Below are 24,605 nucleotides of genomic sequence, written 5' to 3'. Positions count from 1 at the left end.
CCTACAAATTGCTCACCCGAGTTTTGTAAACTACATAAATTTGTTCTGTAGTATAGTAAATGTATGGACGTCAGGCATAATTTGAAAGATGACAATGATATTGCAGAAAAAAATGTTCCGAAAATTATTCGTAATCTTATTTGAAAAGGGAATTTTTTTATTTCGAGATATTTTGAAATATTTAAAAAGCACTTGGTTTTACCATTTTATATTATCAGATATAGATGGGTAAGTACAAAATATTTGCTATTTTTACCGATAAGTAGGAACGTTAGTGTTAAAGTGTCTTTTTTTATTGTAAAGTAAACATCGTCTTAAAGATGGTTTAATTTATGCATAAAGAATTTAAGAGAATGCTATTTAAGTTTTATTTGCATGTGTCTCTCTTTTTTGCAAAGAGAGGCTTCCTTTAACCCATTCTGGTGACTAAAACAGAGTCAAACAACATTAGTATGAAAATAAGTTTTAAATTTAATCGAGATTTAAATTACAATACTTTTATTGTTGATGTGTGAAAACCCGATTAATGTTCATATTAATATTCTTAAATCTTTGATATAAATTACTGAAAGTCATTGCACTTTACTTCTCGCACAAATTTTCATTGCCCATCTTTAAGGGGTTAACATACACACGAAGAGAACTGAACAAATGTTGTCATATCAAGTATAAAACAAAAAATATTCAAACAACTAAAAACAGTATTAAATTCAAGCTTCGAATACAATCAAGTTTTAAATCGGAATTAACTGCGGCTTTTAGTATCGTATTTATTTTTTAGTTCGTTGTCTTATGAACTTGTGCGGTTAAAAATAAAAATGTTAAAAATCTGTAAGATTTAATTGTTTATTAGAAATTCTATAATTCTTATTAATAAATATAAACACACACACATATATTTCTTCATTTAAGATATAATCTTGGCGCTATGGACACAATCATTAAATGCTCAATATGATGTCTATATGTCAAACTCTCGAGGTGGCCAAAACACAGTAAAATCATACGATTTTTATTCTGAATATGACAACAGTACGCAATTGGGTAGCACAAAAAATGACAAGGTTTCAAATTCAGATCAATTGCCAGGTCAAATGTATAATACCAATTCCAGAAATGCATATGGAAATATAAATAATTTAGCAGCAAACCCCACTCTCTCTCATAGCAAAGAGATAAATTTAAAAACTACAGAGCCTAACGCAAATACTCCCATTATAAACAATTTGTCAACAACATCGTCGCTACTTGAAGAGAATCCAGCAACTACATATCGTTCTTCAGCAAGGGAAATTACAGCAGGAGAATCTTTTAATGCCAAACTCTTTGAAATCATGTCTTTGAGGGCACAAAGTGAAAATCTTGTCTATTCTCCCATTTCACTGCAAACAATATTGGCATTCATTTTTACCATGTCAAGTGGCAAACTATATGATGAATTGGCTCAATTGTTGGCAATGCCCAATAATCGTACGTTTGTTGCCAAGACTTTTGAAAACATTATACAGGCTGCCTCGTTGAATACCCCTCCAACAACACTTATAATGGCCAATAAATTGTATTACGATTACCGCTTTGGGCCAATCGACCAAAGTGTTCGCAATATGGCTAAAAACTCATTTGAAAGTGAAATGGAACAAATAGATTTTTTTGCTTCCAAAAATGCTGCCAATATCATTAATTCATGGGTTAGTAAAAAAACCCGCAATCTTATACGTGATATTGTTACACCCTCTTCTATTTCCGGCGATACTAGTGCTTTATTATTGAACTCTATATATTTTAAAAGTGACTGGCTTACGAAATTCGCCTCATATGATACGGAAACTCAAGATTTTTTTGTTACAAAATACAAGAAAGTTCCTGTCGATATGATGTATAATGAAGATGTATTTCGGTATGCTGATTTTCCAGATGATCTACAAGCATCCGTGGTAGAATTACCCTATAATTCGTCCCATTTATCAATGTTGCTAATTTTACCCAAAGACATAGAAGGTTTGACGGATTTGGAGAGGAAACTGAGATATTACGATTTTCAGGCAATAGCCCAAAAACTTAAGAGAGAAACGGTGACTGTTAAATTACCAAGATTTAAAATTGAATATGAAACCGATTTGATAAAACCATTGCAACAGGTAAGAATATTATTATTTTAGTAAAAAAAATTGTAATGAACTATAAGATTTTATCTTATACGAGATCCAAGATAAACTCGGGATCAAAAGTTCTAATTACTTTTCATATTTGTGGTTCAATTTGAAGGTAAATTGGGTTCATATACGATTTTCTAATGATCAGGTTATATCCGTCTATCTGTTGAAAACACAAAAGGCTATATCGGCTATAAGCATCTCATTGAAATTGTGCATAAATAAGTTTTATACAAAAAGTTGGGGGGTGGGGCCGTTGGTTATTTCAACCTACCCAAAACAAAAAACTTCTTTTAGAAATATTGGTTATAAAAATGAAAATGGTTTTCATATAATAGTTGTTTCCATTAATGTAAACTATTTACTACAACTATTTGCTACAAAATTGTCAAAGATATATTTGAACGAAAGATTTCGGATCCAAACCATATCTGCGGCGTTCAGAAAATTATTTTCAAAAACCAAAAGGACATAAAGACGCACATTTCGAAATCGATACGTAAAAATGATACGGATTGAAAAAACATTATAATGCGAACTTAAAAGAATGAAGGGTACCTTGTAACTAAATTCGCACTTTCTAAACTAAATAGTATATCAAATTTAAGACAATAATTAACCTTTATTTCTTTTGTAGTTGGGCCTTAATGCTTTATTTAACAATGCTGGCAGCATTAATCTATTTAAAAATCAACAGAAACCCTTAATTGTCGATCAATTTAAACATAAAAGTTATATAAATGTAAATGAAGCCGGTACGGAAGCAGCAGCTGCTACAGGTTTTTACCAAGATTAATTTATTAATATACAAGTATTTTATTGTTTGATCTCCATTTCATTTCAGTTGCTAAATATATACCACTATCAATACCACTCAATATGAAATATTTTATTGCCGATCATCCATTTATATTTGTAATACGCGACTCAAATACAACCTATTTTATAGGACATGTAGCTCAATTTTAGTGCTAATATATTTAACTAAATGCATACATATCACACACATACATATATATTCAAATATAATAAACATTTTTTTACAATAAACTTTAATGGTGATTAATTACATAGAAGTAATGATAGTAAAACCCCATATTTAATCAAAATCGTTGCGTAATACCTTTATTTTCTATATACAAGTTTATGACGAGAATGATAGCTGATTTAAATACTTAGGTCTTATTGGCGGCCAAAAGTGTATTTCTGAAAATAGTCTATGGTCAAGTAGGGGCATATTTCAATATATTATTATTGTTTTAATCTTGGAACTAAGTATATTCAAAACCAACCAAATTTTCCAGCTCATGAATATCGTCGGAATAAAATAAAAAATGGGGAATTTTCGATAACTAAAGGTTCGTACTGAAGTCCCAATTTTTTGCCTATATCTATCTATCTTAGGTAAATGTATAGGAACGTTAATAATGTTTGTTGATCTGTCTGTCGTTGTATCACAAATACATTGACTAAGTTAATCTCTTTTATAGTGTTTATAAAATAAATTATTGGAATTCTTTATAAATCCTGTGTAAAAACCGGAATGATTCACTAACAAAATTTTCAAACGTAAGAATGAGTATCTTATCTAATTAAAAAATCCCCATAGTATATTTTTGTTGATTATGAAAATAATTTATTTTTGAACTGTTTTAGAAAAAAAACAAGTATAAATATATAGTCGGACATTGCCGACTATATTATACCCTACTCCAGTCAGTATGTTAAAAAAGTGGATAATTTTAAAAAATAAAGCATTTAATTTGTTCTTTAACCGTATTGTGTAATATTTTTTACGTATTATTCACAAAGAAAGGAGATTTACTACAAGAGGGCTTATAGGGGAGTAAGGGTAAATATGGGCCCATCTTCATAAATTTTGGTAGAGGAATTCACGTCCACCTTAAAGTTATTTATGTAGATTTTAATCGTTTTATTAGAAATTATAAGTGAATTTTAACCTTCAAGACATTTTCTGAAGGGGAGTTTGTATGGGGGCTAGGGTCAAATGAGGCCCTATCACTATAAAATTTAGTACCATCATTTATCGTTTTATAAAACTAAGTTTTGCAGATTTTTGTTGATATAATAGAACATAGAACATTTAACGTTATTATGAGCCTAAAGATCCGATTCGGGGGGTACGGTTGTATGGGGGCTAGGCGAAATAATAGACCGATTTCAACCATTTTCAATAGTGTTCGTCATTGAACCAAGATGTGCCAAATTTCATCAAATTATCTTGAAAATTACGACCTGTAGCGTGCGCACAAGGTTTATATTGACACACAGAGAGACAGACGGACATAGCTAAATCGACATCAGCACAAACGCATAACACCTTCCCCACTATAATGCTGTAGGGTATAAAAAAAGTTAAAAAATACAAATAATCTTATCATATAGAAATACAACAAAAATTTTACTTATTTTTGGTAATATTTTAATAAGTTTTAAAATTAAGAAGAATCAAAATCAAGTTAGAGTTCCATATTCGGCTGTGCCGAATCTTATGTATATACTCTCAACCATAACAAAAAAAAAACAATTTGGGAAATAAAAAATCTATTAATGAAAGTCCCCTTTTTGAATTTGAATGTTTTATTTTATGTTTCTAGATTCAATATTATTATGAGTACCTTTTGAAGAAAGAAAAAGTACCAAAAAATAAACTTTTTTAGGTTATCACTTATGACGGCTTTACACGATCCCACAAGTAATATGATCAGTCAAAAATTTGTGTAGAAGAATACGTATGCGATCGTCTAAACGCAATATGTAATGAAAAAAATCACACATAGAGAGACAATAAAGATGAAAAATTTGACAGTCGTATGACTCTCTTCATTTTTTGAAATGATTCAAAAAACACGTACATGGAATTTAATTTTACTTTTTCATTACTCTTTACGTACGTAAAGTGATATAAGCATATCACCAATTAAAACGCAAACCGCCCAAAATGTGGTATTAGACGACATGTATTTTACATATGTATATATGTACTGTCAAAATATCCATATGTAGAAATACATATGTAATATTTTTGATTAGAGCGTGCTCTATATTCGTGTGGCAAACATAAACAAAACAGCTGTTTTGTTTTGATATACATTAAAAAATAATAAATATAAGTATTTTTCAATTCTTAATGAAATAATTAATAATAATTTAAACAATTTTTACACATAAAAAAATAAAATTTTTGACATACATTCGGAAAAAGTATTAGTACATACGTTAAATACATGTCGACTAATACCACCTTAACTAACAAAAAAAATTCAAAATCTATTATAATGTTGATTATAATGTAATGCATCAAAACAAATGTTCATATTCAAAAAATTGGACTCCTCGAACCAATATTTACGATTTTTACAAAAACATTTCTATATTGAAGGTAAAAACATGAACATCGATAAATCGAGCTAACAGAAACAAACTTTTCAATATAGATAGTATTTTGCTTCTCCTGTAAATTTTAAAAAAAATTAGAGATAGAATCAAAGTATATGTCGAATTTAATTAACAAAATATATAAACTTTAAAACTCGATAAAATCTAAACCGTATCGAATTAAGATTTTTCAAATAACTACAATTTTCGTATATAAACGAAGAATGCGGGTTATGTTCAAAATCCATTTTATTTGTTCGACATTTTTTGAAATCACCTTATTGTAATTTGCTTATTTACTAATTTGAGCTTGTTGATTTATTTATATGATCACTTAAGAAAAGTCAGTTCTAATATATATTTTGTTTTTAAAACAAAAAAACAACGTCTTATCTATTTTCTGAGATTAAATATGAGTAAAATGCTCAGAGAGTATAAACGAAACAAGTTTAGCGATCTTGAAGTGTGATACAATTTAATGTGTTTTTTTCTAAATTAAAATTAATTTACACATTTCTTGTAGTTGTAAGTTGGAATACGAGTATAAACAAATTATTGCTTAGTGATGTGTGTTAGAATAAACAGAACCCGAATGAAATATATATAAGATTATTATTATTTTTTTTTTTTTTGTTTGCATCGAATCATGAAGAGTATTTTGAAATTAGTCTCTATATAAACCTTAAAATGAGCATTAAAGTATTAATTATGAACCGATAAATTTCATTGATATTTGCAGTACATATTCGTATATTTAAGTAATTAATGAGAGTTAAAGTAATTGTCTAAAGAAAACATTATCTCTGTGTAGGGTGTGGGCAGGGTCAATTATGGACCATTTTTAAGGCGTTAATGAACTTTAAATTCATTTTCTAAAGGGGACCTTATATGGGGAATTTTGAAAAAATATTTTTACGTATTATTAACAAAAAAAAAAGATATTTCTGAAGGAGAGTTTGTATGGGGGCTAGGGGCTGAGGCTTGATCAGTATAAAAATCAGTAGTGTCATTTATTGTTCTATAAAACTAAGTTTTACTGATTTTTGTTGACATAATAGAACATTTAACGTAATTATGATCCTAAAGGCCCGATTCGGCGGTACAGTTGTATGGGGGCTAGGCGAAATAATGGACCGATTTTAACCATTTTATTAGCGTTCGTCCTTGAACCAAAAAAGAGTATGTGCCAAATTTAATCAAATTATCTTGAAAATTGCGACCTGTAGCGTGCGCAAAAGGTTTACATGGACATACAGACAGACGGACGGACATATCAAATCGACTAGGACCAATATTTTTAAGTGTTACAAACATTAGCACAAACGCATAATACCCTCCCCACTATAGTGGTGTAGGCTATAAAAATATGTGTAATAAAATTTTAGCTCTTTTGGGTGTAAGAATTTTTTTAAATAAAATTAAGAACCAAAAGTAAAGGCCCAAATAGACTACACAAGCGGCTTGACAAACATACCTTTTTTATTTCAACACACACTAACAAACTTTGCTAGCACAAACACCAAATTTTTCACGTTTTTGTAGACTTGCAAAGATACAGATGTAAATTTTTCTTTGAAATATAAATTTTGTAAAAAATTGGTTATTTATGAATGTAAACAATACAAATGGATTGACAAAAATTTAATATGTTTGTGTAAAAATCAAATTTTTTTGTTTTTTGATCAAACAAACCGCAAGCATTTGTGCAAACACGAAACACCCTCATACACTACACAACAGGCTTGCACAAACATAAAGTACTGGTAAGTATGTCAAGCCGCTTGTGTAGTCTTTTTGGCTCTTAAGTCAACTTGGTTATTGAACATTTTTAAAGCAGTTATATTTTCATAGTCGTTTTCCGATATTAAAAAGTATACTATAAATTAAAAATCTTTCTTCGAGTTTAAATATTTTTTTTTAAATTAAGCAATCAGAAGTTGATGATTAATTATTTCATGTTTGTTTGTTCTTGTAATTCAATTACGTTTAAATTTAATTTATAAAATTTTGATGTTAGAACTTTTTGACCAATTTAGCCATTTGCCCAAAGATAGTTATATAACATTTTTATACCATGCCCCACTATAGTGCGGAGGTTTTTATGCGTTTGTGTTGATGTTTATAACATCCAAAAATATTGATCCTACACCTTGAAGTACCTCAGTAAATTAGTTTAGAATCACTTTTTGAGTCAATTAAGATACAGGTGGACAAATAAATAAGTTTGTCATAGAATAAGGGCAAATTTTGGTTTTTTTTAGCTTTTAATAGCATTTTTAGGCAAATCTTTGATTGCTCTGGTTATGACTAATTCTTTTCATGAACTAAGTACTATCAGCATCTTTCGGTTATTTGATAATCTAAAATACACGCAACACAATTAAATTTTTTTTAAAATTCTCAAAACTGATAATAAAATTTGCATTAGTATATGACGTTTAATGGTAATTTAAATCATACACTAAACAAAATAAATGTTATGCATTTGTACAATCTATTGCCCTAGGATAAACAAGTCGAATAAGATTGAGAAAAATAGAATAATGAGGATTATCGCGACTTCAACTGACATTGAGTTAACTAAACATAATTTGGTTAGGGCAATTAATCTATTAGAAGTTCGCCAAAATGTTTGATTTAGAGCAGCAACCAAAATAGGACATGTGTACAAAAGATGGACCTATATCACTGCTCCATGCGATGCTGTGATATAGGTCCACGATAAAAGCGGATCCAATCGAGTCAATTGTAGCATCCTTGTACGGTAGTGATGGAGAAATGCCCTAATTCGCATTTAGCTCAACTAAGAAATTTTATTGACCTATTGTTAAAAATTATAATTGTGTTCGTAGCACAGTTATAGTAGGCCTTCGTATCCATAACTTTTCAGTGTACTAATACAAACTAAAGCACTCTCTTTCTTTAAACAAATGTTTTGGTTTGAGTATATTTTCAAATAAAACTACAAATGATCTTCATTTCACTAGTACAATAATCAAAATATTTAAATAAAACTTTTAGTATTGATTTATACACCGAAACGAAAAGCATATAAAATTTGGAGCAGACAAAAAATAAATATTTTAAAAATGAAGTGGCAATTGTGTAAGTGTGTGACTTTGTTCGCTGATAACAAACAAACAAACAACAATAACAAAATTTATAATTATTATATAATATGTTTAAATTCAATTTAAGTGTTAATTGTTGGCATCATTGCTCTGAGTCAATCAACAAATGGAAAATTGGCCAGTAATTATGCCCAGACCATTGAAAGAAATTTATTTGCATCCGAATTCTACAATGCAGTAGCTAGTGAAAAATTAAATGATAATGTGGTTGTCTCCCCTGCTGCCGTGCAAATTTCCATGGCCTTGGCTTTTTATGGCGCCAAGGGCAAAACAGCCACTGAAATGCAAACTGGTTTACGTTTGGGCTCTAGTGATGCCGAAGATGTTGTAAGACGTTTTGGTGAATTTCAATTGGCTTTCGGTCGTGACAATAACATACGTTTGGCAAATAATATTTATATCAATGAAAATCTTGAATTCAAACAAAAATTCAAAGATGTTGCCCAACGTAACTTTGAGTCCAACATTGAAAAGGCAGATTTCCATCCACCCTACAATAAGCGTACTGCTGAACGCATTAACAAAGCCATGGAGACCAAAACAAATGGCAAAATCACTGATATATTAGCCCCTCAACAATTGAATGATCTTACTGAGGGAATTATCGTCAATGGCATCACCTTTAGTGCCCCCTGGCAAAAGGCCTTCCGTCTTGATAAGACCTCAAAGCGTAGCTTTTCGTCTGGCCGTCAATCTTTCAAAGTTGATACTATGTGGACATTAAATAATTTCCAATATGGTGAAGTCAGTAATTTGGATGCTAAAGTAGTAGAATTACCCTATCAAAACTCAGACTTTTCCATGTTTGTCATTTTGCCTAACCGCAAGGATGGTTTACGTGATTTATTGCAAAACCTTAAAGGTAAAAATTTGGTCGCTATCTTAGATGACAGTTTGAGCACTCAGAAGGTGGAAATTTACTTGCCAAAATTCAGCGCTACTTTTGGTGTTAATCTAGAGGAGCCCTTTAAAAAGGTAAATTATGCCCCTGCAAGTACAGTTTTTGAATGCATAAAATTATACACGTATTGAGAAAAACATCTAAATAAAATTTCTTTAAAACTGTTTCACAGTTGGGAGTCACAACCATGTTTACACGCCAGGGTGACTTTGGCAACATGTATCGTATGTTTGTCAGTCACTATATTAATAGTGCAAATCACAAAGCTTATGTAGAAGTTTCTGAGGCTGGTACCGAACAACCATTGGAAAGTGGTGGTAAGTGGAGATGCATAATTTATGATTATTTAGCATGGATTCTTGTTGTTGCGCGTTTTACTTTAATAATAATTTCTTTCTTCTTTTTTTTAATTACATATTTATTTTAATTTAGGTCTTAAAAACATCTTCTCACGTACCAAGAAATTTGAAGCCGATCATCCATTTGTATTCTGTATTAAACACAAGGATTCTGTTATTTTTATGGGTCACATTGCCAACTATGCCTATGTTTAATGTTGTTTGTTGATAAAGTAAATCTTATTAAATATTGTTTGTACATTAAGAGTTTGGAAAAATATAAATATTTTTTATAACGTTATTGTCGATTTTGCTCATAATATAAAACCTATATTTGTTTATGTTGTCCATCTAAGTACAAAAAAAAATTTTAAAAAAATGTAGGACGTAAAATTTTTGAATTATTCATAATAAAAGAAAATGCTTAAACTTAATAATGGATTCCTGTCCCAAAAATATTAAAAATTGCGTTGCAATAATCTTAAATCTTTGTGAATAGATCCCATTTTTATCACTTACACTTCTAAGAGTTTTTTTGGAAAATGTATAAGTGAGAATGTAAGCTATGAACTATGGGGGATAAATTCAGACCCGTAAGTATATAGTTCGGGAATAAAATGCAAATAATTATTTTAAATTTAACTTTCTTTTTAATTTTTTTAAAACAAATTACTAAAAATCGGGACAAAAAAACACAAATCTGATAAAAAAGTGGGTTAATGAAGACGTATATTTTATGTTATTGAATTTTCTTCTGAGTTGATTGTTAAGTTTCCAAAATAGGTGGAAGCACCAAAAATCAATTCTCAATTTTGTTAAGAAAAATCAATACCTTTTATATTTGCCATTTCTTAAATAGGGGAAAATTAGCTTCGCGATTGATTTTAATTGTATGAAACGCTTAACAACTTATAGGCTCAAAGCAGTACACGCTTTGAGAAAGTTTACAAATTAGAAAATCATCAGGAGAATGTCGATCACAAAATGTCCGTTAATTTGGATAATTTTAAGTCGAGTTATGAAAAATGTAGTCCACCGTGTTAACACATATTAGCGCTTTTCCGACATAAACCAGCGCTAAAAGATGACGTATTCTATAAAATATAAGGTTATCGATTAATAAAAGTCAAAAAGTTTGGAAAGTTGTTGAACAAAAAATCTTTCAAAATAGCAGCGAAATATGTTGGTGTTTTCCCCTTTAAAGACACCCCTTGTATTTAGAATTTTATTTTATATCATACAAAACTTTGATAAATGTTTTAAATCCTTAATTTATGGTTAATATTCATATCGGATTTCTTGTGTGTTAAGCGGAATAATGGTCTGCATGATTTGTCACAAATTATTAAGTGTAACAGAAACAAGAAGCGATCTTGTATATTATTTCCATTCTATATTTTGTTATTCGAAGCAAAACTACAGCAAAAACAATTTAATATTATTAAATAAAATTTAAATGTTGTCATACAACGACAACAACACAACATCATAAACTACAAGAGGAAGAGTAAAAGGTAAATGATCTCGTGTTTTTCCAAATGAATGTCTCATAAAATTTAATTTTTTTGTATCCCTTTTTCACAGCATGATGTCTATACCATGTTTACACGCGAGACTTAATTTTGGTAACACAGAGGATCGATCGATCGTATGTTTGTCAGCAACGATATTTGCAACATGTATACATGCGGTGTTAATGGCAAAATGATTTACTGCAGTTACTAAAGAATCTGTTATATTTTTTTATCAGAATATATATGTACATATTTATATGTGACCAATTTATTGTATAGTTAAGCTTTTTCAAAGTTTAAAATCTAAATTCATTTAAATTCTCTACTTCTCATTACCTCCAACATCACTATATATGGATTCCGCTACACTACTAACAATCAAAGTTACTTAGATATTAAAGATTTTAAATCAGCATAGGATGGTCCAACAACACCACACTCCTGCAGGATATCCCGTACAGTGTTGCCAGAACTCCCATAGAACAAAGTGCAAAATGACTGTCAAAAAAGTGAAAATTCACTGAAAAAAGTGCTAAATTCATATCAAGTTTTTAAAAGTCCATTAAGCCATATCTACCCGTCTATGCGGCTGGCTGTCCAGGTATAACGTACAGGTCGCAATTTTAACATAATTCAACGAGATGTTTTATATGAAAAATGCAAAAGACTATATAAAGTTCTCCAAAATTTTCAAATTCGTTACAGTCCAGATTTTATCGATGTTTAAAGTTCATATTTTTTTTTTTTTGGATTTTTTTCAACAAGCATTAAATGTAACATCGTGTATTTACTAAACTGTTTATCCGATTTTAATAGTTTTAGTTCCCAATTAAAGCCTATGTCTTGTAGTTTCATAATATTCAAGATATTTAAAAATTGGATTATTTTATTAAAAATTGATTTACATGAGATTCCATCATTGTCCCATTCTGAAATTTGTATATTTTATTGAAAACACTATAAGCAATCTTATGTGAAGGAATAAAGAAAAAATATGGTGTCTTTTTTGAGATATCCTTGACTAAGACGTTGTTTGATGTCATGATTCATACCTTAAAACAGAAATATTTTAAATAAAATATTTTCAAACTGCATGACATAGGTTTAATTAGGAACTAAAACGATAAATATTTTAGAAAATATATGATGTCAAATTTAATACTTGTTGAAAAAAATCTTAAAAAATTTTAATTTTGAACATTAATTAAATCTAAACTGTAATGAATTTAGAAATTTTGGTGAACTTTAAAATAAAACAAGTAAGAGTGCTATATTCGGCTGTGCCGAATTTTTTATACCCTTCACCATAGTGTATTTTAAACATAATTGATCTTACAGTCTTGTTAATAAAAACATTAAAAAAATTTGAGTCGATTTAAGCCGAATGTTTCGGCGGCGGCTCAAGCAACTAAATATAGTTCGGTTTTGTTTAGGATATAAAACCTATATGGTTTTCTTTGTTTAGGACGTCTAAGACAAAAAAATTTTTTTTAAAAAAATAACAAAAATAAATTTCAAAAATTTGGTAAGAATAAAGAGAACAAGTTATATTGAATCTTTTTTTCTGAGTTGATTGATAGGTTCGCAAAAGTAGCACAAGCACCCCAAAATCGGTACTCATTTTCTCCAAATTTAACAGCACCTTAATAAGTTTTATAGGATCTTAAATGCCTCTATCAAATTCCATAAGAATCCAAGCGTCCATAATAACTTGCTTAACAACTTGCATGTGCAGCTATCAAATTCTTCATAATCAGGTTTACTTCTATCAGAAAATAAATTTATTCCTAATAAATTATTAAAACATATTAGTATTATATACATTCGAAAAAATTATTTGTTTTAAAAACATCCTTCTTAGAGCTCGTTCCGCGATTCAAAGTATTAATATCGTATTCCGAAAATAAAAACTATACACAATAATAAAATTTTTCTAATAAATGAGCAAATCTTGGTAAAACGTGATGTTATTCGGCATTCCCGAACTTTTACCTGTGTTTATACATTTCTATTTTATTGTATATTTTAAATTTTAATGTAGTCACTTCAAAACAGCTTATTTTTTCAAACATTTTTAACAATTATTTCACAATAATATTTAAAATAATTCACATCTTAATACAGTGTAAATTATAAATTATAGTCAACATATGCAAAAAAAATTGTGAGAATTTCTTAAAATTTCACATAACATCTCAAAACTAAATTTTTACAGTTCTCTAGACAAATTAAACTTTAAAGTTCTTTAATTATAAAAAGTGCAAAATAGAAGAAAAAATGCCAAAAATGCACTTTTAATGCTAAAAATTTCTAGCAAAAGACGAAAAAGTGCTAAAAAGCATCTAGCACTTTTTTCTAAAAAATAAGTGCAGCCGACGAGAAAAAAGTGCTAGAATTGCACTTTTAATGCCGTTATGGCAACACTGATCCCGTAGCACACCATGTTTAACAAATTGAAGAGAGATGCATAGTGAATTAGAAAAGTTGGGAATACTCCTTCGTACTCCTTTGCTTAAAAGATTTATGAATTGAATTGAGTACATATTACAAATGGAAATCATCTGTTTTAGCATATAAATGAAGGAGTTAATTTTAAATTTAGGTTGAATTTCTTAGAAGGTCTTCTTCAGAAAGTTAATTTATCATTCATATCTGTCTTAAAGTAAATAGTAAATGCGAAAATGGGGAGTTTTATAGGAACCAACATCTTCCTATAAAATTTTATATAAAAGGCACTCTTCAGGTAATTAGTATAACTGGTGCAAAATACCTGTTTATCAAATGAAATTCGACATAAAAATGTCTTAATTTTATAAGAATCGCTCTATAATCTCCCATATAAGGTCCCATTAAAAAAATGACTTTAGCGCACATAGCTCAAAAATCCTATACATTTAGCGAAAATTTGATAAAAGAGTGTTTTATAGATGATACATAATTTCATCAAATTTTATAAATTGGTTTTTGAGCAACTAAAATATGTGTATAAAATTTGATTAATATCGGCTGGTATTGGATCCAAGTCTCATATAAAGTCCGTTTTCGAAAATGACATTAACACTGATGAATAGAAATGAAATTTAACAAACGAGTTTTAATAAAATCAAAGTATTTGTCATATTTATGAGGATCGTAAATTCACCCTACACCCATATTAGGTCCCGACTCTGTTGAGTCGGTAACAGCAGCCGAAGACTCTGTTCTTACTCACAGAGAACACACTGTGGTAAATCTGGTATGACCAGAGTTTTATCTAAACATACATGGACAAGGAGAGAAAATTCAATGGTATCACATGTATATGATACCCCTTATCCATTATCTTTCAATCCAGCACTCTTCTCATCCATCCGACAGACTCATAGAGACATCCGACATATTAATTTTAGGTAAACTGACTGGTAAGAACCATATTGACGCTTCCCAGCAATAAATAACTTCTAAAGAAGCAAAAAAGATGTAGAATTTACTCCATGGAAGTGCTGAAAAAGTCCTCAAAAAAGGAGGGATGTCCTTTCTATTTGATTCCAAATTCACTACATCTGAAGTCATTCTCAGGAAGTAATTTTTGTGCTTTTTTTTTGAAAGTTAATAGGAAGTGAAATTGAAATTACGGAGATCCCGAAGGAACCTCAACAGACTGACCAACCAGAGATAGTCCTGCAGACAACGGTTCGACCACAAGGAATGTCCGAGATGTGACATGAACAGTTTATAGTTAGGGCAAACTAAAGGTACTGGTAGCACCACTTTTTTCGGGATTGCAATAACACCAACTTTCATCAAAATAACATGCCCCTGGGGGAAGGTGAGTATATAAGACACTTGCTTCTAAGACATAGTTTAGGCCGTAGCGCATTTTGTCTATTTTTGCGAACTCTTTTTGATGGTAGAAATAAAAAAACATGTTAAATCAGAATATTTTTACCATTTTAGACGATTTTCTATAGAGATTTAAACGTTAAAATCAACTAAAAAAAATCATTAATTAAATTTCCATTTTAGATTTTAATGACAATAATCAACAAACAAATGCATTTTTAGACAAATTTAAAACAATTAATAAAAACAATGGAAACTTGTACTACCAAATTCTATTTGCATTGTTTTGGGGACAGTGGGCGGTTAAATTATTTATGTTCGAATAAATAATAAGATCACAAAACTTACCTTTCTAATTCAGGTGGATGATGCAAGTTATTATCCATATTGGTATGTAGAGTAAAGATGTTTGTTTTTTTAAGCTTTTAACATTAAAAAAAAACTATTTTTCTGAGAATTAAAAAAAGATTTAAACACTTTTATGAAAGCCCCTTTGAGCTTTTTTCATATAGATTTTTTTAAGGATTACACTTTTTAGGCAACTTAAAAATATATATTTTTTTAAATAATTGTGGTTAAACAAATTGTGGCTTAAACTTGTATCTTTGTATTTATTTATTACGGTCTTTATCTTTAATACTTAATGGCCTTTTAACTTAATTTGTTGTGGCTTATTAATAATAAAAAACGAAAAAAAACCGTTGGTTATTTTATATGTATATTTTTGAAAATTATGTGTTTTAAATTATTTTTATTGATGTGTTTGAATTTTATGATATAAATGCATAAGTAGTAGTTTATGTTTTGTGTTTTACTTTACTTTTTTTCAATTTATGGTGTTTTATATCTTAATTAATTGCTTTAAATTGATGTGATTTTTATTATTGATTTAAATCGAGTGGTATTTTGTTGTTGTTTTATTTGACATTTTTTCTTTTTATTTTATGTTGATTTTTTATCTATTCCATTAAACTTTGTTTTAATTTTTTTTTTACATTTTAAACATATCTTGGATTAAAAACTTTAATTACTAAAGACTAAAAACAAATTTCGAGAAAAAACCAAACACATCAATTTAAGCCAAAAAGAACGTTGATAACACTTGCGGCTTAAATTGCAAAAAAATAAAAATACCTATAACCAGGCTTAAAAAGTCGACAACAACAGCAGCAGCCAGCAGCAGCAACAAAAAAAAATAATCTACTAAAAACCAGTAAGAACAAAAAAAAACCTTCAAAGTGTTTGGTTTATGATGCCGCAATTGCCACTGTTTGTTGGCTGTTGCACATTTTTTCCACTATTTCTGTTGTTGTCACATGTACTAACTACATAGATTCATCGTATGTCAGTATGTAGTAAATACATATATATTTTTTACTATTTTAGCTTTTGTATTTATATTTTAACTTTTTGCACAATATGTACTATTTGGTTTTTGTTAAGACACTTTAATGAAGTTGGCTGCTGCTTATTAAACAGCCTAAGACGATGACATTGGCTATTTTAAGCCAAATTGCAGATGAAGAAAATCGACTCACTCGTCCGTTCTTCTTAAAACTACGATCTATATTTATTTTTTCGCAACGTCACGCAAACTGTTGGACTTTACACAGATACACTTAACACAAACACACATAGAGGTAAAATATATTAAAAATAAAGGAAAAATGTATTTTCCTTCAAACAAACCACTATTTATTTTAGACTTTTTTTTAACAATATTTCCTCTTATTTCTTTTTTTTCACTTGGAATTGACTTTTACAATTACTTTTTGCTAACGGCAATTTTCAATATAAATTTTGGCAATTTTTCTTTTAATTTAAAATTCGTTTTTAATTTAAAACACCGTAACGTACGTTAAAAACGCGCGTATAAATTTCTTTAACAGGCTTTTCTTTTCAACCAAAGAAATGTAATTTCCATTCAAACATGTATCCACATCTTTGCATTACATCCAGCCATCCGTCTATCCGTTCATTTATTGTACAGATTTTGTATCTTAAACAGTAAACTAAAGACTAAAGCAACACAACGAATTGTTAAATTAAAACAAAAACAAAAAAATACATATTTATCTGTTGCTTTAATGGCAAAAAAAACTGGTCGATCTCTGGCAACATAAACATTTATTCTGCTGCTGTTGCTGCTGCTTTTCGTGTTTTTGTAAACAAACATTTCGAAATTATTCAACTTTTGCCGAGATCGTTAAAAAGTACACTCTTTATTGCTTTGTTAGAGAGAGAATTTATTAACATAAACAAATTCTCTTATAACATTTAATAAAAAACTCTTTCTTAAATACTGGTTCTTCACAATACTGGGTTTATTACGTTTCAAGAGTTTTTATTTTTAATATAACAGCATGATAAATACGTTACTGTACAGTGTACACTAAATATTTTAATTTTATTGAAGTTGCACATTTCGGGTCGTAAGGATGACAAGAATGAAGGTTGTGGCGTTCTAAATCTAATTAAATGAAGACCCATGGTAAGGGCGGAAAGTATAGGTTAGACCAAGACATTTTTTTAAACTTTAAATCTCTAGGGCTGGATGACTTATGTCCGGCCTGTGTCATCTGCATGGATTACAAAAAGTTAAGAAACTGAATAGAATGCTTAGTAATATATATCCTCTATTACGCAACCTTACCTTCTTGAGAGTCAAGACTGGAATATTTTGATACCATTATCATTTTTTATCAAAAGACTGCTTAAAAGATCTACAATTACCGCGGACGCCACTTGGGTCAATTATGACTTTGATATTTTGGTACAGGTCTATCTGCTTTTTTGCGTGTGTTATGACACCTTTGACAGTGTCCAAGGTGGCGTCTCAGAATGTTTTGTTGTTGAACATGAAAGTTAAGAAAGTTAGGAGTCACCAAAAAGTGTTACTTTGTCATGGACATTATGACATTTAAAAGGTGTTCCAAAGTCCATGACATACTAAATTAAGAAATGCTTAATTTCGCGAAGCCGTTGTTCGAAATAGCCAAGAATTTAAAACCTACACATGTGTCCGTCTTAAGTCCCACTGTACTGTTATCCAAAAGAATAACATTTATCACCACTTTAAAAGTAGCACATTACTTCCATCTTCCTGAGAATGACTTCAGATGTAGTGAATTTGGAATCAAATCATCATTACTTTTGGTCTTTTTCAATATTTCCATGGAGTAAATTCTACTTTTCGCTTCTTTGGAAGTTTTTTTTTTTTTGCTGGGATATTAAGGACATCTGAAATGCAAAATAAACCAAAGTAAATAATTTTATCCGAGAAAAATACCTCCTTTAAAACAATTTAAAACAATGCTATCAATACATTTTCGTTTTAAAAGTGAAGCAGCAACGTTCACGGACATTATGACATGCCTCCGTTTTTAGAGATACCATATTTTAGGCAAATTAATTAATATATTGGTTCTAATTTTCTATGAGTTTACTTAGTAGATAGTTCGAAATCTTGGGTCTTTACGGAATTTAACATTCATATTATATACATGGTCTATTTTTAATTCCTGAAGGAATCATGCATGACGGTGTACATGACCATTTGGTTTATTCTAAAATTTAGAATCAAAATGATCATATTCACCATATGTATGTTGTACATTTATTCCTTGTTTATCTTATAAATAAATGGTGGATATAGTCTTATTTTAGTTTTTTCATTCATTACAATAGTTTTTCTTTCGTTGCATTTGTTTTATTTAAATGTTACGATTGACTCGCTGTTTATTGCAGGTGCAAGTACTGGTACATAGAATTTTTATTATTTTTTATATCGACTTTTATGTGTTTTTTTTCTTTTACATTTTATTTTTATTTTCTTTCTTCCTTACTTTTTTCAATTTTTGTTTATTTTTATGGGTGCGTGTGTGTTTATTTCAAACCAAAGTTTTAATGTATGAATTCAGACTGACTGCCTTTTTGGGTCAAGATGTACGATTGTAAAATGAAATTAAAAAAAATAAATTTCAAAAAGAAACCAAATTAAAACAAAATGATGTGTTAATATTTATGTATGTACGTGAAATATAATAAAGTGAATATGAAATTAAAAGCAAAAAAATTGTACAATTCCAGTAAATACATTTATATTCATAAATATTGTATGTAAGTACATTCATACATACATATTTACATATGTATGAATGCACGTTTGTACTTAAGTGTATGTATATGGTATTTGGATGTGTTCATGTTTGGTACATAAGAATTCATAAATAAATCCACATAAACATTTTACACGATCAAACCTAAATGGTTGCATTTAGTTGTTATAACCATATAAATGAAATCAAATAATAATTGTAATAAACATGGCATTCGAACAGTACTTTTCTTTCTACACTCGAATGAATTTAATACATACTGTATGAAATAATTATAAATACCTACAATATATTGTTTATAGTGAGCTTTTTTTAGTAATAATTTATTTTTGGATCTTAACATTGTAGATTATACATACATTTAAATCTTGGACACAAAAATACACAATAGATTGATTTAATTTTCTGAGATAAAAACTTTGGCAGAGTAGATTTTTAAATTTTAACCTTATAATTATTGCATTATATAACCCATTGCACTCAGTGGTATATCAAGTAAATTCAAATACATACTTCCAGAGGACTTAAGTGGTCGCCATTACAACAATCCAGCTCTATGTATAGCCATCTAGTCATTCAGCCATCCAGTTGAGTACACAACTTTTAAGGCAATTGAAAATTGTAACAATTGCCAGTATATCGATGATCATGATGAATGAATGACAAGTTAATACTATTTAATAGAAAACCAAACAAAAACAACAATAACAAAATTGTAAACACATTAATTATTATGTATGAGCATAAAATATGAAATTAATTGGAATACTAAAATCGTCTAAACTCGACTACTACAAAGCAAACCAAACATCTACAAGACATTTAATGTCCACATTCCTTTCAATATAAAATGAGTAACAGAACAAGTAAGAGTGTTATAGAGTATTTAACCACCACAGAACATGTGCCACCACAGAACATGTGCCTTAAATTTAAAATATGGACTTATTGCTTTAAAAAAGTACTAGCGCAAATTATGGAACGAGCTTAGTGTAGGCTCAATTAAAATACTTGAGTAATAAGATTCAAAGGAGGATATATACTATGTTAGACCCAAAAAACACATTGTCCTCAAAAGTATCGAAAACAAAACCCTTAGCGCATATTTGTATATAATTTTTATGGGTCTAATAACTTGATGAGTAACAAACATAATGACAAAATCAGTATACCATATTTTGATAGTTGGTAAAATAGATACATACATATTTATATTGAATACAGTGCAAATTGTAAGTTCATTTTAATGAATCCTTAAAGCATCTGTGTCTGATCAAACATAGTGGCGCTACTTACAACTATAGTTTGATGACAGATTGAAAATTTGCCCCAAATTGAAAATATATTACAGATATTATCGATGTCTATGCGACTACAATGCCAATAAGTTGGATTTTATTTGAAATACAAGTTGCATAAGTAAAAACATAAAATTCCATAACAAGTAATACTTATGAAGTATAATTAAAAATATATGTATACAACTAAGGCCCATTATAACTTCTTACCAATAACTAAAGTTAGGATATTATAATGCAGTTAACACTTTTCTATCCTAAATATTATTGTATATGTTCCAACGTAAACTATACCTAAAGGCTTTTTGAGTCAAATTTGCCAATGGTAACGTGAATGCCCAAATATCTACTGATATTATGAAGCCATTTTATCGGGATATTTTTAATAATTTGGGTCAAAACGTTGAAAATACTACGATGCAACTGGATAATGATCACAAAAAGACTATATTTTCGAAAAAGTATAAACATTTTATAGCTATGATGGCCCCTAGAGTCGCCAGGGTTAAATCCGAATGAGAATTAATGTAAAATGGGGATTACAATTACAAACACCCATGTAAAAACTCAACAGACCTCTAAGAGAGCTGCCATGAAGTGTGGATGTTCATAACGCATGAAGAGTGTTACAAACTGTTTGAGTGTATGCATTTCAGAGTTGAAACAATCATTTACCCAAAGAGAAGATTGAAAACTTACTTTAGTTACTAAAGTTTAGTACCACGCGCCAAATATGTGTAAATAAGTTAAATTTAATGCTTTTATTATTCCAAAGTATAATTAAGTGGATTTTTTATTTATTTTAGTTTAAAAATATCTTCACTAAATAAAGATTTGTTCTTGCACATGCTTGTTTATAAAAAGAAAGAAAATCTGGAGGAAAGGATTTTTTGTATTTTCGTTCTATGATTAGTTTTTAAGCACATACGCAGCACCCAAATTAAACGAAAATGGTAGTTTTTGATTTTTTTTTTTGCTCATCATGGTGAAGGGTACATAATATTCGGCACAACCAAATATAGAGCTTTAACTGTTTGTTAGACAGACGTTATGGTTAATTAGCTACAAATCTTATTTAACAAACCCTGATTGAACGAAAATATATAAAAAGAGACTTTCTGGTACTTTTTCGTTTTACAACTGGTATTTTTTAATTTATTTTTTGACACATTATAATATTCGTCCGAGTATAAAGCTTTTACTGTTTTTTAAGACAGACGTTTTGGATAATAAGCTACAACTCCCATCTTATTTTACAAATCAAAAAAAAAAAAAATAATAATATTGGTAACTATCCCTCATTACTAAGTTATATATGAAATAAAAATATCTGTTTCCCTTTTTACATATTTATTTAAAAAAGCTTAAATAGCAATGCAAGGTTAAAGCAAACGATTCCACTAAAAATTATTTCTAAATAAAAATCATTTTTTAAATTAAAAATTTATTTTATGCTTGTGAGCGTGTATAATTGTATAATTTTTAATCGTTCTTACATCTAAATGATGAGTGAGTGCAGTAATGCATTTTCTTTTTGTAATATAAAGAATGAATTCTTAGAAACAACTTTGAATGTCATTAAGTTACAGTGTCTTAAAGTTTAACAATGTGACCAGCGAAGTAGACAGCAGTCTTGTCACGTATTATGAAAACAAATGGATGATCGGCCACAAATGTTTTAGGATCTATGGGCAATGACATGGGCACACCAACAGCAACTGCAATAAATTATACAGAGAAAATGCAAAATAGTAAATATTATTAGTTTGATTACAGTTAATTTGTATTTTTCTAATTTTTTTAAGAAACTGCATTGCTTACCACTGGCGGCAGCAGCTTCACAGCCAATTTCATTGACATCGATGAAGGCCTTGTGTTGTACTTGTGAAATATGCATATTGGACGCACGTTTATCAAACATGTTACTAAAATCGGCAGAATTCGAAAACATGGTATTGATGCCAAGCTGAAACAAACAGTTAAGGACACAAACAAATTATGGTTAAATGGTAAAAAGAAAATAAAGAAACGCCATGAAAAATACCTTTTGCAGTGATGGTTTAAGGTCGGTATCAAATTCAAATTTGAATTTTGGCAAATAGACACTTGTACTCTTCCATTCCCATAGTGCTTCAAGATCATTGAAATTAACTCCCTTCAGTTTTTGTTCCAACTCAAAAAGACCATCACGTTTGTTGGGCAGTATGAACCACATAGTAAGATCAATATTTTCAAAGAATAGTTCCAAAGCCTTGGCATCCAGGTCGGGATATTCAGCATAGTAATACCAGTTGTCGGCAAACATTGTTGGTACTTTGATGGACTGTTCATTGCTTATCCAAAACTCTCGATCACTGGTGGCATCATCCATAAAAGGACGTGCCCATTTGGCTTTAAAATAAATGGCATTGATTAGAGCCACATTTGTATCGGGGTCCAGTCTCTGTATGACATTGTCAATCTTGCCATTGGTCTTCTCTGCCAACCATTGATTGATGTGATCAACTGAATAGGATTCATTGGCGAAATCTAATTGTTCGACATCGGAATCAAAGTAAATTTGAGAAGTTTTCTTGAACTCCGGAGATATTTCCAATTTATCATTTACAAATATTTTATTAGCAATTTCCAAAACTGTCTTTGACTTGATGAATGAATGTAACAGTTTGTGATAGCCCTGGGCTAAACCGTCCTTACTTTGGTGAGCAGTAGCATGAAGACTTTTTTGTAGTTCAGATGCTGTTTGACCAGAAGCTCCATAATAGACCAAACCTAATGCTGTTTGCACGGACACTGGTGAAATAATAACATTTTCATTTTGACTTTGTGTGGCCACAGTTTGAAACAGTTCGGTGGCAAATAAATTCCTTTCCTCTACGGTATTGGCGTGAAGTTGCCCCAGTAATGGCATAAATATTAGTAATACATCTAAAAATAAAGACATGAATTTTATTCAAAATTACGCAAATATATATTTCAATAAAAAACACTTACTAAAAACCCAACTCATTTTACTGGCAAGAAAATTGTTCGTTTTGTTAATACTATTTTCGTTAACAGTCTTTTTCCTTACGACTCTTCTATCTAGAAATCACTTAACAACTGTCGTCAAAAACACAGGTAACTTCCATTTATACCTCCATGGTCATAATATTTGGATATGGACAATGACTTGAAGAATCCAGAATAGAATAACGAAATAAAAGAAACCATCGCCTCAACAGTGTAATCAAGTTACAGGCACGTTTACAATTGTGTGCTGTACACAGATACTTGATTTCATTGTATGTACTCTGCTTCTAACTTTAGTGAAGTGAAAGAAGAAAAAAAAATACACACTTCAGGTTTTTAAAATTCAGAACGCATGTTATTAAACAAATTGTTTTTCTTCATTTATTAACTTTAAGTGCCTTTGCTTTTATTGAAAGAACCCTCTTAGGAGCGAAAGTCCTAAGAATCTCTTTTGTATTTTTAAAGAGTGTGATTTAAAAAACTTCAAATTGAAATTGAAAAGAGAATTTTAGAAATAAGAGAGAGTATGAAAGTTTGTTTTTGTCACTCTACACCAGATATGTTTATATTTGTTAATTAAAGACTGATCATAACGAATTTGAGTCATATTGGCTTCAAAATATCCTCTGCCAAAGCTAGTTCCTCTTCTGACTTTGTGCGTACATACATATGTATGTTTCAAAATTAAATAAAAAAATTTTTGGTAAATTTTGGAATATACCTTGCGCACAATGTTACATGAAAAGCCAGCCAGCCGAACGGAATAACATTTGTTAATTGGTTCTGTATAAAAATAACACACGCTTTTTAACGAAGGCGATCTTTTCGAAATTACTGTGAAATCAGGATATGTAATTTTATACCCACCATCAAAAAAGATGGGGGGCATATTGATTTTGTCATTCCGTGTGTAATACAT

The 24,605-nt window shown here is 29.6% G+C and overlaps 4 protein-coding genes across 4 annotated transcripts in view; 2 read left to right on the top strand and 2 right to left on the bottom strand.

Annotated features, from left to right (window-relative positions):
- The window catches only part of LOC111675381 (protein prickle), a 199,586-nt gene extending 183,405 nt beyond the window's left edge, over positions 1-16,181 (bottom strand). Inside the window, exon 1 of the mRNA XM_046954730.1 lies at positions 15,607-16,181. Coding sequence (XP_046810686.1) covers positions 15,607-15,644 — 38 coding nt within the window. The 5' untranslated portion in view covers positions 15,645-16,181. The remainder of the gene's footprint in view (positions 1-15,606) is intronic.
- LOC111675417 (serine protease inhibitor 42Dd-like) lies at positions 674-3,203 on the top strand. The gene is made up of 4 exons (XM_023436183.2): positions 674-831; positions 913-2,138; positions 2,791-2,932; positions 2,998-3,203. Exons 1-4 carry the CDS (start codon positions 819-821, stop codon positions 3,120-3,122), a joined length of 1,506 nt encoding a protein of 501 aa, XP_023291951.2. The 5' UTR covers positions 674-818; the 3' UTR covers positions 3,123-3,203.
- Positions 8,508-10,223, top strand: LOC111675418 (serine protease inhibitor 42Dd). The gene is made up of 4 exons (XM_023436185.2): positions 8,508-8,657; positions 8,751-9,658; positions 9,757-9,901; positions 10,017-10,223. The coding sequence occupies exons 1-4, from the start codon at positions 8,642-8,644 to the stop codon at positions 10,136-10,138; spliced, it is 1,191 nt and encodes a 396-aa protein (XP_023291953.2). The 5' UTR covers positions 8,508-8,641; the 3' UTR covers positions 10,139-10,223.
- Positions 16,182-22,126: 5,945 nt separating the features above from the next.
- LOC111675397 (serine protease inhibitor 42Dd) lies at positions 22,127-23,822 on the bottom strand. The gene is made up of 4 exons (XM_023436162.2): positions 23,669-23,822; positions 22,719-23,602; positions 22,496-22,640; positions 22,127-22,392 (listed from the first exon to the last, which is right to left on the bottom strand). Exons 1-4 carry the CDS (start codon positions 23,682-23,684, stop codon positions 22,268-22,270), a joined length of 1,170 nt encoding a protein of 389 aa, XP_023291930.2. The 5' UTR covers positions 23,685-23,822; the 3' UTR covers positions 22,127-22,267.
- Positions 23,823-24,605: the final 783 nt, after the last annotated feature.

The sequence above is a fragment of the Lucilia cuprina genome, chromosome 6, assembly GCF_022045245.1.
Source record: "Lucilia cuprina isolate Lc7/37 chromosome 6, ASM2204524v1, whole genome shotgun sequence".
Lineage (NCBI taxonomy): Eukaryota > Metazoa > Arthropoda > Insecta > Diptera > Calliphoridae > Lucilia > Lucilia cuprina.
Note: the sequence above shows the minus strand (reverse complement) of the source record. Positions and strands in the feature narration are given on the sequence as shown.